The 17,524-nt window shown below is 37.3% G+C and overlaps 1 protein-coding gene across 1 annotated transcript; it reads left to right on the top strand.

Annotated features, from left to right (window-relative positions):
* Positions 1-879: 879 nt before the first annotated feature.
* sh3bgrl2 (SH3 domain binding glutamate-rich protein like 2) lies at positions 880-17,395 on the top strand. The gene is made up of 4 exons (XM_042503814.2): positions 880-1,134; positions 8,861-9,046; positions 12,508-12,588; positions 14,663-17,395. Exons 1-4 carry the CDS (start codon positions 1,090-1,092, stop codon positions 14,675-14,677), a joined length of 327 nt encoding a protein of 108 aa, XP_042359748.1. The 5' UTR covers positions 880-1,089; the 3' UTR covers positions 14,678-17,395.
* Positions 17,396-17,524: the final 129 nt, after the last annotated feature.

The following is a 17,524-nucleotide window of genomic DNA, read 5'->3' as shown; positions in this document are numbered from 1 at the left end:
ATATATGAATAGCTATAAGGGACTGTTCATGATTTATCAGAGGTTGGTGGTGGTGCAAAACGGTGGAGGCACTTCAGATCATTTCTTAAGCGCTAGGGCGGGGGTTATGTGTTAATATTTAGCTTTGGGGATGGACATTCAAGTTAAAATTGTTGTGTTTTTTATTCATTTAAAATAAAGTGGGGTTTAAATGCGTGCAAATCCTAAAAATAACACAATATATTATAGCCAGCAAATATAAAATATAAAATATGGGTATTTATGGTGAAGGGAGGGTCATGCAGTTTCCCCCAATCACTCTATCTATCTATCTATCTATCTATCTATCTATCTATCTATCTATCAATTTTGTTTAAGTGTGCACATAATGTCTGTCACTTCAGCAGTATTTGCTTGGTGTTTGAGATTTAGGTCATGAACCATATGTGCAATTTGTAACATACCATCCATCCCTAAATCCACCTAATCTAATTGTAAATGTATATGTGCTACTAACAGGACAGAAAACAGCCTTCATGCCAGAATCATTTGAACTACATTTCCCTGCTATCACCCGCCAGTGCAATACCTGAAATTTACCAGGAATATTAGTCAAGCTCCCAGATATAACAACAGCAAACCAAGCAGAAAATAAATTATTTTTTTCCCTTAAAAATAAACATTTAATTGAATTTCACATACTTGAGCTTGGTAAAAAAAAATGTGTGGAAAGCCAAATTTGAGTTCTTCATTTAATATACCTCTCAAACTATAATAATAAAGATTATAAAAATGAAAACAAATATATTTTTAAATAAATGAATGGCGCAATTAGACGGTTTGACCATTCTTTTATTTTGAAAACTGTGACCGGAAGTCCAGTGTCTATACGCGTCTGTAGCATCTGTGCAGAGAGTCGTTGAGCGCCACAGTCAGCAGGAGCGCACGCTGTTTTATTATCATGGCTCAGTTTAAATACTGGAGTTCTTATCACCTTTAAAACACAGCCTGTAGACTAGTCAAAAGTCTGTTAATTTTTAGGAATAAACGGGACTAGCTGCCATCAAGCACTTTGCTGGTCGACTGTCTTGACATTAATTTGGGATTAAAATGGTCATCAAGGTTTACATCGCCTCTTCAACCGGCTCTGTCGCGGTGAGTGTTTGCAAATGTGTTTTTATGCGTGTTGACAGTTGCATATAAAGTAAGCAGGCATGTTGCAAATGCACGTGGAGAGCTTTATGCTCCCCGAATAGTGTTTACTGGCATTATGTAACTGGACTGTGAGTGCGACTTCAGACTGTTCTCAAGCAGTGAAAGTAGTCAGCATCAAGGGGTAGGTTATTCCTTAACTGAGATGCACGTTTTTAAGTGTCAAGGTAGATACTGGGTCTGTACAATGCACGTGTTAATTCAGCCTGTTGCATTTTTGTTAAATGTATTTCCAAACATATATATTTTTATTTACAGATAGGATTGGCCTCCATTGTGAAGAAGCCTAATTAATAAATTCTTGAAAAACTACTCCACTCTAAAAACAAACTAGTAGGACTTATAGTGTTTCGATCAATATTGTGACTCTAACATTACTTTAACCCTTTGAAACCTGAGCATTTCCTCATGGGAAGAAGGCAATAAGCAACAAAGAAGAAATGACCCAAAATATCTGATTTTTTTTTTTTTAAATAAGAAAAACAAAACAAGGAAAAGACCTGGGCAATGTGCTTAAAATTCTAAAAATTCAGAAACACAACTTTAAATATTTATTTATGATCATTATAATTATTTTTTTTGTAGTTTTTTTTCTTTTATTCCCTAGACATTTTCCCTTGCTTTTTAAAAATAATTTTCTAAATCTACTTAATTCTTGCAATTTGCGAAACAGTTATTAACAGTTTGCTCATTGCCTTTTTCATCATGTTTTATTTTGAGAAATTGCACCAATTTGCTCATGTTTAAACGTTTCAATACTCGTGAAAGATGTCTGAAAGCACCACAAGAAAAGTGATGCCACTCCAGGCTTCAGGGGGTTAAAATAAATCATTGATGACTGTTAACAAGTAAAATCATTTACATGTCATAAATATGACTTCAAAAATGACATAGAATCAGTGTCTCTGTCATCGCCGTCGGTAACCAAAAACGTTAGATTTACAAACAGTATTTACAGCAGGTTTTTGCTGCGAGACAGGAGGTGCTGCATTATTCATCACAAAGGCATTTTTGCTGAGACGCCATCAGAGGAGCAGGTAGATTTGGACCTCTGGAACAATTTCACTGTCCTTTGGAGTAACCTTGCTCTTATTTGTGTTGTGAAACGTTACTTTCAACTTGTTTAACCCCTGAGTGATTCTAGGGTGGGATTCCTACAACTGAGCAGCCAGAACTATTATGCTGAAGGCCTTACTGCAGATTTATGAGACAGATTTAATTAGAAGGACATTCACTGTGGTTGTTGTGTGGTGCAGAAATGATTAATTGACGTTTAAGAGAAAATCCCAGCTTCGCAGATGTGCATTGTTTCACAGTTTTATATATGATTTTATATGACTGAATTGGGTTTTGGACATATTGTCAGACAAAAAAATACATTTGAAGATGTCACTTTGAGCTCTAAAAATTTCCATTTGCCACTATTTCCTGACACTGAATAAACTAACCAATTAATGGGCCAAAGCTGTAGTTTTATTTAAAAAAAAAAAAAAAAAAAGCAAAAACTTTTTTTGTCATATTTGCTGAAACTGTCACTATATCCACACAGAAAAGACAGATGATCTGTCAAAAAAATTGTGTTCCTCTGCCTCATCCTTGTGCTTCTAATGGCCTTAAAAGGCATGAATGAAAGTCTTTCATGCAGCTGTATATATTTTATTTTATTTCATTCCATTTATTTTATTTTATTCTATTTTATTAAGTGTGCTGTTTAGCTTTAAAATAAAAACGTGTGTGACCCGCCCACAATATTACCATATAAGCATCGCAGAATGTTTTCATTTCACAGGTAAGCAGTACGCTATGTTTCCTGAAACTTTTGTTCAGAGAAATAGGCCATACAGAAACAGATTTTTGATTTATATTTGATCAGCTCTGCTCATTTGACTGCATTTCATTTTTAGTTTTTTTCTTTAAATGCATGTATGTCCCTTTGAATCGTTCTATATCGGCTCTTTAAATTTTGAGTTTGTTGAGGGTCTGTGAGCACAGCGCAGGCAGAGCCCTCTGTGGGTTATTTTATTCCTCAGCAGCAGTTTGTAACTTACAGGGTGGAAAATTGATCCGTCAATTCAGTCAGGGCTGATCAGATCAGATCAATTAATGAGAGGAGCAGCTGCTGCACGTCAATGCAAACTTGTAGACCCAAATTTTTAATACTTTTTTTTTTTTAATTTAATGCAGATGGAGCAGCATATATACTATTTCAAAAGTGCTCCTAATGAACGGTCCAGCCTCAAAAATATAAAATCAAAAAAATGTTTTAATCGTGGCAGACTGCCACTAATTAACAAATGTGTGGGAAACCTTGTTATATGTCTCGTGTACTACTGTGTGGATACAATGACAGTTTCAGCAAATATGACAAAATATCTATTTTTTAAAATAGTTAGCAACTGTTTCCTTAATTAAAAAAGAAAAAGTAACTTGATAAAATGAAACCAATGATGGCAGTTATTGTTAGTCATAGCCCTATTTCTGTAGTGCCTCCTGGGAAACAACATTCATATGCCATTTTGAAGGCTGAGCTGATATTGAGAACCAGCAGAAAATCATCAAACAACACTCCTACGTGAGTGTTTCAAGCCTTAGGTAATGGGGGAAATGAGTAATATATTTATTTTATCATGCTTCATCTCTAGAAGAGGGCAGCACAATCTCTGAGCGTTTACAAAGGAGCTATTTTTAACTCTATGACACATACATTCAAAAAACACACACACGCACAAAGCACAGTCGTGCATGCTTGAATAGGTCCACCAATTGGGTCAGTTGAGTGTTGAGCTCATGTGAATGTAATTTACTGTGAATGCTTTTGAATTGAGTTACAAGTGATTGGATAAAAGGGGAAGGTGAGACTGGAACCCTGAGCTGATTTAAAGTGAAATGGGTGTGTGTGAGTGGAGAGACAGACAGAGACGGGGGGAGACAATAATACTGTGAAAGACTAAAACAAACAGGTGCAACACAAGCAGGAAGGACTGAGGGGGAGAGCAATAATCAGAGCACTACAGTGCCCCCGTGAAATGAGCAGCTCACAGCTTAACAACAGCAGATTAGTGGGGCGGAAATCATCAACACAGAATGAATGAAGTGCAAATTAGGTTATCCCCCACTCTCCTCAGTGGATATTTTTCTGGTTCAGTCTCATCAGATTTGTATATTTCCATGCTGTTTTTCTAATTCCTAATGCCACGCTAATTATCATGAATGTAGTTTTTAATAATTACAAATAGTCATCTCTAGCTCTTGCCAAACAATGTACAGTGCAAATTGAAAATAGTTTATATAGGTAATGTTACAGCCTTTTGAAGATCCAACAAATAACAAGTTAATATTTTTTAAAGTTTCCGAGGTATGTTTTTTTTTGCCGAGGGCAGGTGTATATTATTTAATTTATGTGCCATGTCCTATCCTTCCCCATGTACCTGTCTGTCCAGGAATAAAAATCAGTCTTAAAAAAAAAAAAATCAACCATATCATTTTAAAATTTTCAGATTTTTTTTACCCTCAGGATAGCTGTGATTTTTTTCTTTCCCATGTCCTCTTTTCCCTGTGTCCCTCTCTGTTCATGACGAGAGAAATTGTCTTTAAAAATGAAGTTTATGTTTTAAAAAATGCTGTTTTTTTGTTTGCTTGTTGTTTTGACCAGGTTGTAATTTCTTTCTTTTTTTTCCTTTCCCATGTCATTTCTGTCTATGACAAATAGATTAGTCTTTAAAAAACAAAAACAAATCAAAGTTGGAATTTTAACATTTTCTGTTTTTTTGTTCTTTTTTGCTCAGAATAAGTGTCGTTTATTTCTTTGTTTACTGTCCTATATCCTGTCTTTCCACACGTCTCTCTCTTTCCATGACTTTAAAGATTAGTCTTTTTTTCTTTGTTTTTTAAATCAAGTTTTTAAAGATTATCTGAGATATATTTTTTTGGCTTAGGGCAGATGTAATTTGTCTTTTTTTCATCATTCCATGTCTCTCCTTTCTATGTGTCCCTCTCTCCATGACTAAATTAGTTTATCATTTTAAATATTTTCAGATTTTTATTTTTATTTTTTGCTTAAATGTCTTTTTTTCTGTCCCATATCCTCTTCTTCCTGTGACCTTCTCTGTCCATGACTACAAAAAATTGTCTAGAAAAACAAACAAAAAATAGTTATTAATTTTAAAATTTCTGTAATTTTTGTTGTCATTTTTGTTTTGCTCAGGGTAGCTGTAATTTCTTTCTTTTTTTCTATCCCATGTCCTGTCTTTTCCTGTGTCCCTTTCTGTCCGTGACTAACAGATTAACCTCCAGTTAATCCCTACATTTCTGAAAGTGCTCTCCAACAATACATGCATGCACATACACTGTAATGTGTATGTAGGAGAGCAATTTCTGTATGTGTCTTTAATCCTACATGCACACCAAAATCTGAACTCATCTGTCCCCTGACACACACTCTCACTCACCCTCACCAGGGGGGAACCTCTTTCATTATTTAGACTCGCGCTGCCTGCCTTTCAGCTCAGAGGAAGGTCGTATCATTTGTACTATGCTGGAGAGCAGCAACGTGATATACAGTGTAGATGCAGACTCTATACTGAGTTTTAACCTTTGACGAGAACAAACATTTTTTCTCTTTAATGACAGTCAGTGTCCTTGCAATTTGTTTACTTTCTTGTGAGAGTCCAGATAAAGCTGTTTTATGGTCACACAGAGAGAAAGAAAACACAACAGATGATCTTGTTTGAGGGTGTGTCTATAACAGACTGTTCAGAACAATCCTGTACTGTCTTTAAGATAAAACAATAGCTCCATTGTTGCCCATAGCATCACCAAAATAATGGACACACAGGACGTGTGCACACAAAAGCACAGAGGGTGGATATCACTAAAACATTTTTTTTATTATTATTATTTTTTTATCTTCTCTGTCAATCCTTGAAAATGTTTCCATAAAATACAAGCCCCTGTTGATATTTTTATCACACTGTCTCGCCCCCAAGTTGTTTTGAATAATCAGCCCCTTTGTCATGTTAATGAATGTTCAAGTGTACAGACTGTATTGACTGAATCTGAATCACCGTGAATGATTGCATGAGAGGATACAAAATGGAGATGAAACAGAACAAAGTAGAAGAGTGCGCTCAGTAAAGTGCAGATCTCTGCTAGGCTACAAAGCGGCCGCCAGGGCTGATAGCGGCCACTTTAGACGCAGCACAATGTGCTTCAGAAGCCTCATAGAAATATGTGCCTCTTCTATCTTTGACGAAGCCATGGCGTGTTTTAAAGAGCAGATTGAGTTTTCCTGCTAACAAGCATTGGATGTAAAATGTAGATACAATATAAATATAAACACGAATGCCTTTAATATCTGAAATACAGCAGTACATCTTGATTGAAATCCATGACATTCATAGCTGGTCTTTTAGCAGTATTAACTTTGTCTCTAGGCTACAACACAACAGAGTATAAAATAGAAACAGTCTTTAAAAAGACATAAAAAGAAACCATTTAACTACGTAGCCTTCTTACTTACTTAGGGTAGAAGTAGAGATATCAAGGAAAAAATTATCAAATCAACAGAATCTGCAAGTCTACAAAGTCAGGCAGGTGAAAGTATGTGCGTCTGAAATGCTCCAGCTGTAGTATGACTCCGTGCAGCAACAGGAAACCATGTCACAACCATGGCAGCCGTATTGCAGGCAGCTACCCCCAGCTGAATTGTTACATTCTTACAGTCAAGATGGCAGCAAAAAAAGGTGATTTATTCATCACGTATTGTGCTTAACTTTAGTGGATAATAAAATATCAGGTATGGAATTAATCTGCAGATGCTCTGGTTCAAAATAAGACTTAATGTTTCCATGGATGTCAATTTTTGTGACATGATAAAGGCCAACATGTGGCCTGCAACAGACCATGTAAGGGCTGGTTAAGGGGAATGAGAGTCAGCACACTGATGATATAAAACAGTCAAGAAAACGGCTTTGTCAAATATTGTGAATCACTGCAACCATGAGAGGTCATTATGAATATGAACAAAATATTTGGCTGATTGGTCCAGTCGTTGTGAGTTTAGTTGGGGGCAGATTTATACAGAAGGTCACATTCACACACCTACACACAGGCATGAACACAACACATGATCCCCTTCAGAATAACAAATGAACTAAGTGGATATTTCTACAAGTAGAAAGCATTTATAAATAATTACAGAATGTATGCTCGTGACACTGAATGTAAAATCGTTTCACTGATTCAGACAGACTTAGAATAATTGGATTTTTGAAATATTCCAAGCTAGATGTGAATGTAAAAGATAAATGGGGCAAAGACGCCAAATGTTGTAGAAATTTGCCCACATAAGTAAGTTTTCCTTGCATCTAATTGAACAAACTGTGATAATCATTCTAAACATAAAACACTAAAATGTGAACTATGTGGAGCCCCTCAAGTCCCTAAAGGCGATATTATTTTTTTGTGCACACAACATGATAATCTGTTGGGAGCAAGTTAATTATCTTGTGCACACAAGTTATTATCACACAAGTTGTTATTAGATAATTTACTTGTGGACACAAGATTAAAAAAAACAAACAAAGAAGGAAGGACTCCAGGGTCTCTGCAGGACTGCGTCTCTGTGTCTAAAGTGCTTTTAAGACTTTCCCGACTGTGGGACTTTTCGGTTTCTAAAATTATCCTCGAATTTGTTTTTCTCTCAGCGTTCACAAACACTGTCATGCATTTTCACTTAAACAGAACGTCCCAGAGCACATAAAGGGACGATACCATAGGGAGCTGTTGCAGCCATCCCATAGACCATAAATAGGAAAGTTCATTGCACAGTCTCCAGGATGGGGTTCCCTCTTGAATAGACACTTAATTGTGGGCTTGGGAAGTACACAGAGGACACACAGCTGCAGAAATGGTTGAACTATGTCTGCACAAAAACATCCTAATTCATCACTTATATGGAATAGTATAACAACTATAGTAAACAATGTATTCATTAAGAGAAAATACTTCTTAATTTCAGCCTATAGCCTCTTCTAAGATCTAGTATTGATGTACTATAAGGTCATACTGTACAGGAAAATGATGTCAGTGCTCTGATTTTAAACATAATCTCCTTCACTAATCAATAATCCTTCTTAATGTCCAGTGCAGTTGTGAAGCAGCGGATACATACAGTGCACTTCACATGTGTGTGCTCTGGTTTGATGGGTGTCAGCTTACTGTTTGTTATTGTATTGTGTATTAAACACCCTACTGCTTGGCCAAGAGCAACATAAAGAGACAGAGGGAAAGCCATACACACATGTACAGTGTCCAGTTACACTTACTTTGTGCATTATGTACAAATTCTTTAAAGGAATTGAATGAATCAGTTTTAAAACCAGGCTTTAATTGGTCTTAAAAAGTCTTGAATTAATTTTTCAGAAGTCTTTAAAGTGCTAAGATTTTATGAATCTTTTTTTCGGAAAGTGCATCATTAAATCTCAAATAGCTAACTTAAAATAAAAAATTCAAAGAATACCACTTGGGAACTTAAGAACCCTGCATTTGTTTGCTGTAAAAAAGAAAAAAAAGTCCATGTCCAACTTCATATTTCTTACCATGAGTCTTTAATGTATCTGTATCTCAACACCTCTCCCAAACCTCTCTTCTATCCATTATTTTGCTCCAGGTAAAAAAACATCAGCAAGCAGTGGTGGGTTTCCTGGAGGCCAATCGAATCAGCTTCCAGGAAGTAGACATCACCATGCTGGAGGAGCAGAGGCTCTGGATGTACCGCAACATCCCCAGAGACAAGCAGCCGGAAAAAGGCAACCCACTGCCTCCGCAGATCTTCAATGAGGATCGCTACTGTGGGGTATGATGGATGTTTGTTTATAATGGGCTACCATTCATTAGGATAGCTTTATGCACTTGGAGACAGCATTTTGGGAACCAATTTTAGTTTGTTTACTTGGAGAAAACAAATCTTATAGGATTAGGACTCCATTTTGATGGACTATAAGATACAATCTGTTTAATCAAGGTTCGCAGCCGAGTGTGAAGCAGCTGGGATGAGAATCAGCACCTCCAAATCCGAGACCATGGTTCTCAGCAGGAAAAGGGTGGCGTGCCCCCTCCGGATCGGGGACAAATACCTGCCCCAAGTGGAGGAGTTTAAGTACCTCGGGGTCTTGTTCACAAGTGAGGGAAGGATGGAACGGGAGATCAACAGGCGGATCGGTGCAGCGTCTGCAGTAATGCGGACTCTGCACCGGTCTGTCTTGGTGAAGAGGGAGCTGAGCCGAAAGGCAAAACTCTCGATTTACCGGTCGATCTTCGTTCCTACCCTCACCTATGGTCACGAGCTTTGGGTAGTGACCGAAAGAACAAGATCGTGGGTACAAGCGGCCGAAATGAGTTTCCTCCGTAGGGTGGCTGGGCTCTCCCTTAGAGATAGGGTGAGAAGCTCGGTCATCCGGGAGGAGCTCGGAGTAGAGCTGCTGCTCCTCCGCATTGAGAAGAGCCAGATGAGGTGGCTCGGGCATCTAATTAGGATGCCTCCAGGACGCCTCCCTGGTGAGGTGTTCAGGGCACGTCCCACCGGTAGGAGGCCCCGGGGAAGACCCAGGACACGCTGGAGAGACTACGTCTCACAGCTGCTGCCCCCGCGACCCAACCCCGGATAAGCGGAAGAAAATGGATGGATGGATGGCTGTTTAATCAACTCATCAAAACACTAATCTAAAGAAACACTGGTGCCTTTAAAGCAGAGTCCTGTATCATGTTGGTAACCTGCAAAAAGGAAAATTTATTCATATACGAAATTTCATTCCCAAAGGCAATCATAAGTGTTTTAGAGATAAGCCAAGTCAAAGTTCACTGTAGGCCAGTCAAAAAGCGTGCCCCAAAGGGCTTTAGAAATAGTCATTTTAATTCAGCTTCAGTTTGATTTTTAAAGTCCAATATGAGGAATCATAACTTGCCTCAGAGGGCTTTACAACATACAGCATCCCTCTGTCCCTGGACCCTTACAGAGGGTTGTGTAACAGGTGAAAAATATGTTTATATAAATTCATTGGTATGATCACAGTTGAAAAATGTACTAAAATGCAGACAGGCAGCAGGCGGGAACAAAAATAATCATAGTGGTGCAAGCTGGCAGCATGGACATTCAGCAGCTTGTGACTGATCCGACAGCATCTTTATGTCACTTTGCATTACATCAACAACAGGTGGGAGCTGACTAAGCAAGTGCTTTGCACATCTGAATGGGACACGCAAAACAAAGGCATAACGGTGTGTTTAATCATGGGTCGCGTTAAAGGACTTGTATTAATGGGTTGGGGAAGGTCTGGATTTGACTTGATAATTAAGTTCAGTGTCACCACTACGTACACACACATTACACACTGAGTGTATGTCACCAAGTGCTTTAGGGGGCACCAAAACAGCTAATGATCATAAATGACAACTATTATTTATTTTAATTATTTAAGATGAAAAACCACTACAGTAGGCACCGTGGGACTGTTATAGAACTATGATACATGTAACTGTTAGAAGATATAAAACAAAGTATGTAACAGGGTCATTAAGCAAAATTTAAAAAAAAAAAAAAAAAGATTTTCAGATAATTTTGTCTTTTTCTGCACATGCAATGCAGCTCTCTCTCTCTCTCTCTCTCTCTCTCATTGATCACAATGTCAGCTGGGTTCAGGTTTGCAAAAAAATGACCCGTGTAGGACTCTGCTTTTAAATGACAGTGGAATGGTCATTAGAGCATATAACATTACATTTTTTAAAAAATGTTTGGAAATCTCAACAAAGTTTTTACAAATTGAGATCCAAACACACTCCAAAATATCTGTTTCAGCTTCTACAACCCACAAGCAATTATTGTCTTACATGATGAGCAAGGTAAGATAATCGCCCTAAATCACATACGATAAATTAAGTTTATGCTGCTTAATTTAAACGAGTCATCCAAAATAGTTTAACACTGCACACGTCACATTCACATTTATCATAACAAGAGATATCTGAACAATTAATACAGGATTAGACTTTATTTTAAAGGTGTAAACCATTATATTGAGTTTTATACACATGGAGAATTGTTAATGCTCAAGCTGTTTATGTCAATAGTTCATATCAATGTAAATCAGTACGAGCTACTGGTGAGTGAGTTTGATCAGTTAGTGCTTGCCAGTTCATGTCCTCCACTGAGTTTGCACGCCAGTCTGTAATCCTGTCGTAATCCAGTTTCATGGATGGGGCGGATTATCTGCTCTGCCTGCCGTCACTCTCACTGGCCAAGGTAATCCAACATTACTCTGCAATGTCACGGTCATTGAATTACATCAACCTTTTGAAACCTGGTTCAGCATCAGTTTTCTTGTGCTGCCTTCAGACGCCTTTCACAAGCATTTAAACCTTTAAAATGTGAGCAAATTGATTTGAGATCTTTCAAAAACATGGGCTATCACCAATTTGGCATGAAATTGCAAAAAAAAAAAAAAAAGTAAAAGGTGGCAAGAGTAAAGAGTAAAAATTATCTTAAGAAAGAGACCATGAGAGAGAGAATCATTTGAAAAATATGAAATAGCTAGGAAGATATATCAAGAAAAACTATATTTATAATTTTGTATTTTAAATAACATTACCAAAAATACATGTCTGTTATTGTTCATATTAATTATTTTTTACTTTATTTCAGCACTTTTTTCAGGTCATTACTTTTTGTTCTTCTTAATCTTTATTTTTTATTTTATGATGCTAATTGCAGGTAATTTTCTTGCAATCTCTTGTTAATTTTGGGCAATTCCTTGTTAGTGTGCTTATTGCCTTCTAGATAGGGAGGTGACTTTATTTGTACGCGTAGGTAGATTTGTTTTGCAGCATAGCAGAGAGAGTGTCCATGTTAGTTTACAACATTAAATGAGAAACACTGACAGAGGACACATGCATAACAGACAGGGCAAACACCGGGTACTCACAAGCTTACAGGATACAGGTAACAGGACTCAAGAAAAGCCACTAAAGCAAAACTGTAAAATCAAATATAGCCCAAAAATCAGACAAATAGTCCTATAAATAAATATAAATTTTTTTTTTAAATTGTGTGCAACCCATGCAAGACTTTATTGAAATGAATGATAGCAGTTGGAAATTGTTAAATGGTCCTTGTTCTTTCCATGTTCTGAAAAACATCAAGCCAGTTTGCTCAGGTTTGAGAGGGCTCAAAAGGAGAAACGGAGGGACTATTTAGCATGGATGTTTACAACCATCTTTCAGAGAGATTATGTAACATCCTCATTTTTTTTGTCTCCCCCTCAGGACTATGAAGACTTTTTCCAGTCGAAGGAGGACAACACTGTGTTTGCATTCCTTGGGCTCAGTTCCCAACCTTCAGTGAAAGTAAGAGAAATTATAAAAGCATTTGAAGACACAATAACACATGGCTGCTGCCTCTGTGGTATAAATCATACAGCCAACAAGGTTTGCTGTCAGTCTTGACTCCCTCAAACACTAAACATTGTCTCTTCAGAGTGCTGGATCAGCAGCTCCACTTTCTGCAAGCCGCCTCTGAAATGTGTCATTTATAACCTCTTGGTATTTCATGCACATCGTATTTTTTTTAGAAGAAAGTCAACATCCCATACATCTACCTTCAGTCGCCTCCCCTCAATCTGTTTTAAAAATATCAAGATTTAACTCCCAAAGATCCTCTTAGATTTTAGATAATCTCAGTTCCCACATCAACCAGTGCACAGGGTTAATCTCAGTGCTTAGATGACGAGGAAAACAAATTCAAAATACAGTAGCTCTCATCTTCATATTCGACTTGGACTATGTTGGTGCTTTCGAAAGAACACAAAATTACACGGACCATTCGATGATCCACTTAGTCAGCATCACAGGAGCTTATTTTCATTCATCACTGAGGAACATTTATTTGATTTCCCTGCAGTCACATCCCTTTTCTGTCTCTCTTCTGGAGGTTTATTGGATAACTAAATTAAAAGAGATCTGATCACATATAAATCAGAAGGATATTGTAGATACATTTAGTGCAGACGTGTTTCGTGTGTAGCAGAGATGTCTGGCTATATAGTGGGGATAAATAATGTGATGGAAACAGATATTTGAAATTGCTCATTATTATTTGGAAAAAGAAAATGACCTGTTTGTGTGCTATGTTTCTTCAAATCGATTTATATTATTGTAGATGGCCACAAGATAAAAATGCCTATTCTTTTTGTAACTTTAGACTTAAGCCCTTTTTACACAGACATCGTACAGTACCCTTCATTACACCTCCGTTTACTTTTTTCTTCATCTTTTATTTTATTGAAAGCCTCGGAAAACACATTGAGGGTGAACCTTCATTTTCAGTGATGCTGAGGTACATACAACAAACAGTTATCAAAACAGAAAAATACAAGGCTTTTACAAAATATAAAAAATAAAAATAAGCAAACAAAACTAAAACAATGACAGTCACAATCAATGAAATCACAAATTAAGCCTTGGAATTCTTTGTGTTATCAATGATGACAGCTTAAAATTTTGCTGAAGCATACTTTTTTTTACACAGAACCAAACAACAGAGAACTAATCATGCCATCCCAGTGTGTGATTTTAGACAACATGCCGGCATCCCAGAATCAAAAGAGGTGTGACAGGTGTTTCTGTGTAACACAACATTGTCGGCCTCTAGTGTGAAATATAGTATACACGTCCGGCAGCAACTCCATCTTTGTTTCAGCTCCTTCAGGGGACACGCCCCCAGCATCTCAGGGCAGGGAATTTAGCTCATTTTAACAATTTTGCAACCTTTTTTTATATACTTGCAGTTTTTTCTTAAAATCATTCAAATTTGGCCGGGTGATTAATCACACATTTTTCTCTGGTGTGAAAAACTCTTAACACAAATGTGTTTTTGCTTTACTTAGACTTTGAAGAGATGTAATGGAAATAAAAAGAGCATGGAAATAAATGTGGCATTAGGAAATAAATGTCCCCTAAAATAAATAAAAGTAGTCTTTCTAAAAAGGTCAAGCTTTTTTTATTTTTTTATTTAATCATTAGAATATATTTGCTCATTTTTTTCTCGGATTTATTTTAATGAAATAGACTTAATTTTCTTTAAAAATAAAATAAAGATAAAAAGAGATATAAAAAGTACAGAATGAAATATACATTTTTAATAATTACATGCCATTATTAAAGCTGTCTGATGCTTTGAAAGCATAACAACTGCATAAATAATTGGTTAGAAATACATTTGTCCAATCTAATGTGACTTCTTGTATGGACCATGCCCTCTTGTGGTTTTCTATTGAAATGCAGATACAAAGACAATTTTTTTATAGTTCAGCAGATACAGATAATGACATCCCTGACCACCTCTACCATCATATGTGGTAAATGTAACAGATAAATAAATTATAATTATATCATCTCTATGCCCCCTGTCCCCTTTCTCCAGGATTCTGAGTCATAGCCTGGATCAAACTGCTGATATGTGACATCCAGGGACCCTTAAGATATGAGGACAAAAACTGCATCATTTTCCCACATTCCTCCTGCTACAACGCCAGCACGCTGCCAAACATCAGATCCCGCGGATTTCACCCTGTATGATCGTTCTCAACACTGAAAACAGCATGCCACCATCACTTAACAAGTGTCTGATTCTCAAGAGACTTAATCACAGAAGAAGACTTTATGATGGATGCATTTGTGTTTCCTTTTCCTGTTTAACACACACTGTGACAGCAAACGCTGTCAGTAGCATAAATTCTGTGCAAACTAGATGTAGTAGCTTTTGCATCAGTAGACCAGTAGCTTAATTCTACAGTGCAGTGGATGGGGAAAATTACTGATCAGGTGCAGCAGTGCAGCACAAGTCACCTGAATACACACTGGTTTTGTGTGTGTATGCCTTAGTGTGTGTGTGTGTGTGTGTGTGTGTGTGTGTGTGTGTTTTTCTGTCTCAGTCAGCAGCTGATAATGAAGGCTGCATTAAGTGAAGCACTTAATTCAACCTGAAACAACCTGAGGTCGAGCCATTTTGTGTGTGCGTGTGTTTGTGTGTGTGAGAGAGAGGATGCTTTACCATAGGTGACAATGACACTGCAGTTTACCACAAAGCACATGAGACCAAATGTTAAGAACCCTAAAACATATGAGGGATATACATGAAACCTAATATCATCGCCAGCATTCATGTTAGAGGGACAGTTCACCCCAAAATCAAAAATACACGTTTTCCTTTTACCTGTAGTGCGTTTATCAGATTAGATTGTTTTTGTGTGAGTTGTCATGTGTAAAGCTGTAAAGATATCTGCCACCACTCAAATATAATCAATGAATTCTCCAGCAATGGGTGATATATTACAAAAATCTTTGTATTTTGTGATATCTAAATGTATTTTTTTTGTGTGTGCTTTGAGCACCACAAGTTGAGTGCCATTTAGTTTCATTGTATTGGAGAGGAGTCATCTCTACGGCCGATATCTTCAGCACTCAGCACCTCACAACAAAACAATCTAGACTTATAGACAGCACTACATGGAAGAGGGAGAATATGTATTTTTGGCATTGAACTGTCCCTTTTAGTTTGTAGTCATTTTCATCAAATAAAACAAAACTTGTTCTTGTGTCATTCCACTGTCAAACTAGTCTGATTAAAGGACAAGGTGGCTGTTATTGTATATTTTTTTTTGTTATTGTTTACCAATCCAGTAAAAAGACCAAAACCAACATTTTTTAGTCTGTCAGTATGTTCTTACTTCTCTAACTAGTCTGTGGCTCTCAGCCCTGAGCTATTTTGGGTGTACTGAAGATGCAAGTCTTTAAAAACAGAAGTCAACTGTATAGTTTCAATCATTTTCAAGTTATTTCCTAAAACATGACATGTTTATCATGTCAAAATATGTAGAAGTAGAACAGCTGGAGCCACACGACATTTTGCGTCTTTGCATCAAAATATCACTATGTTTCCTTCTTGAAAAGTTTGGTGCTGTGACATTTGAGCTCATCCAAAAAGATGCAGATATATATAAGTTTTTAATCTTTAAAAGCAGATGTGTTTTTTCTGCCGACCAGACGTGAGGGCGTTTCTGTCTGCATACGCCGGCCGAGCAAACTCTTGGCGAGTTGGTTTGTGTACAGCATATCCATGACAATACACAAAGCCGACCGTAAACAGACGAGAGGCTGAGAGGTGCAAACTGCATTAAAAACCCCAATTAAGACAAATATTCCAACTGACTGTATACGTGCCCATATAGTGCTCCAAAAACAAATAATACCGGCATATCTCACCTGTCTTAATTGGAAAATGCTGAATTTGGAAAACAGAATATGCTATTTATATGACTGTAATCGTAGCCAGTGTTACTCATTTGTGTGTTTTTAATAGTTTTTGGACAACGATGGAGCTCTGTGGCACAGAGGAACAAGATATCACGTTCTGGCTGCTCAGACAATATTTGTCAGTAGGATCAATTCATTGTTGGCTTTGGTCTTTTTCACGGGATTTGTTGATGACATGAAAAATATTGCCACTTTTATCCTCTAATCCAGGCTGCTGTAGACAAAGCACGGTGAGAATCAGGGTCGCATGAGTACACTTCACAGATTATTACTCCAAGTCTTATCAGACAGAGGACAGCAGATAAGAAGTCAGTGATAGTGGTAAAGCTCTGCACAGACAGACATAAACTCAGCTTCCCCCTCTCTCCATATCTCCAAAAGTCTGAAATGTGAGTAGACTGCCCTCTGTGTTTTTTAAATACTATGAAATGACCATAGGTTTACACATCATTGCCAACTCATAGTCTTGTCCTCCAGTGTGTCTTCTGTGTTCTCTGTCCCAAACACCAACACTAAGCATTTTCTCTCCATATCTTTGGTTCTTGTTAAATTATCACGGGTGGGTGGTTGACTGATTCCTTTATGTTCACACATGAAGGACACACACAAACAGACTTGCCATCCCTCTCTAAATCTGTGCCATCATGTGAAAGGAAGTCATTTTTATTTCAAATCATGTAGAAGACATCACTGTATTTCCGTCTCTGTCGACAGTGACGACATTCCTGTTTTGCTGAGTTGTATCGTCATGTATTGTGAAATCGTGTGATGAATTTCTTGTGAATGGAAATTAACAAGCGTCCTTGACCGCAGACTGAGTAAATGTACTTTATGTTGCACACCCCTCTGCCTGTGACTCTGTTGTGTTTAATTTTATTGTATTTTTCTGTTTGCAGCAGGCTTGAAAGAATGATTCTCAATGAAACGTTGCTGCATGAAAGCAGGTTACAATTCTTCACGTTCATGTTCA

Source organism: Plectropomus leopardus, chromosome 16, assembly GCF_026936395.1.
Source record: "Plectropomus leopardus strain MGB_pleo_1.0 chromosome 16, ASM2693639v1, whole genome shotgun sequence".
Classification (NCBI taxonomy): domain Eukaryota; kingdom Metazoa; phylum Chordata; class Actinopteri; order Perciformes; family Serranidae; genus Plectropomus; species Plectropomus leopardus.
The sequence above is the reverse complement of the archived record's forward strand: the minus strand, read 5'-3'. Positions and strand labels throughout refer to the sequence as shown.

Coding starts and splice junctions, on each gene's coding strand:
- sh3bgrl2 (XM_042503814.2), top strand. CDS start 1,090: ATGGTCATCAAGGTTTACATCGCCTCTTCAACCGGCTCTGTCGCG. Junction 1,135..8,860: donor CTTCAACCGGCTCTGTCGCG/GTGAGTGTTTGC, acceptor ATTTTGCTCCAG/GTAAAAAAACATCAGCAAGC. Junction 9,047..12,507: donor ATGAGGATCGCTACTGTGGG/GTATGATGGATG, acceptor TCTCCCCCTCAG/GACTATGAAGACTTTTTCCA.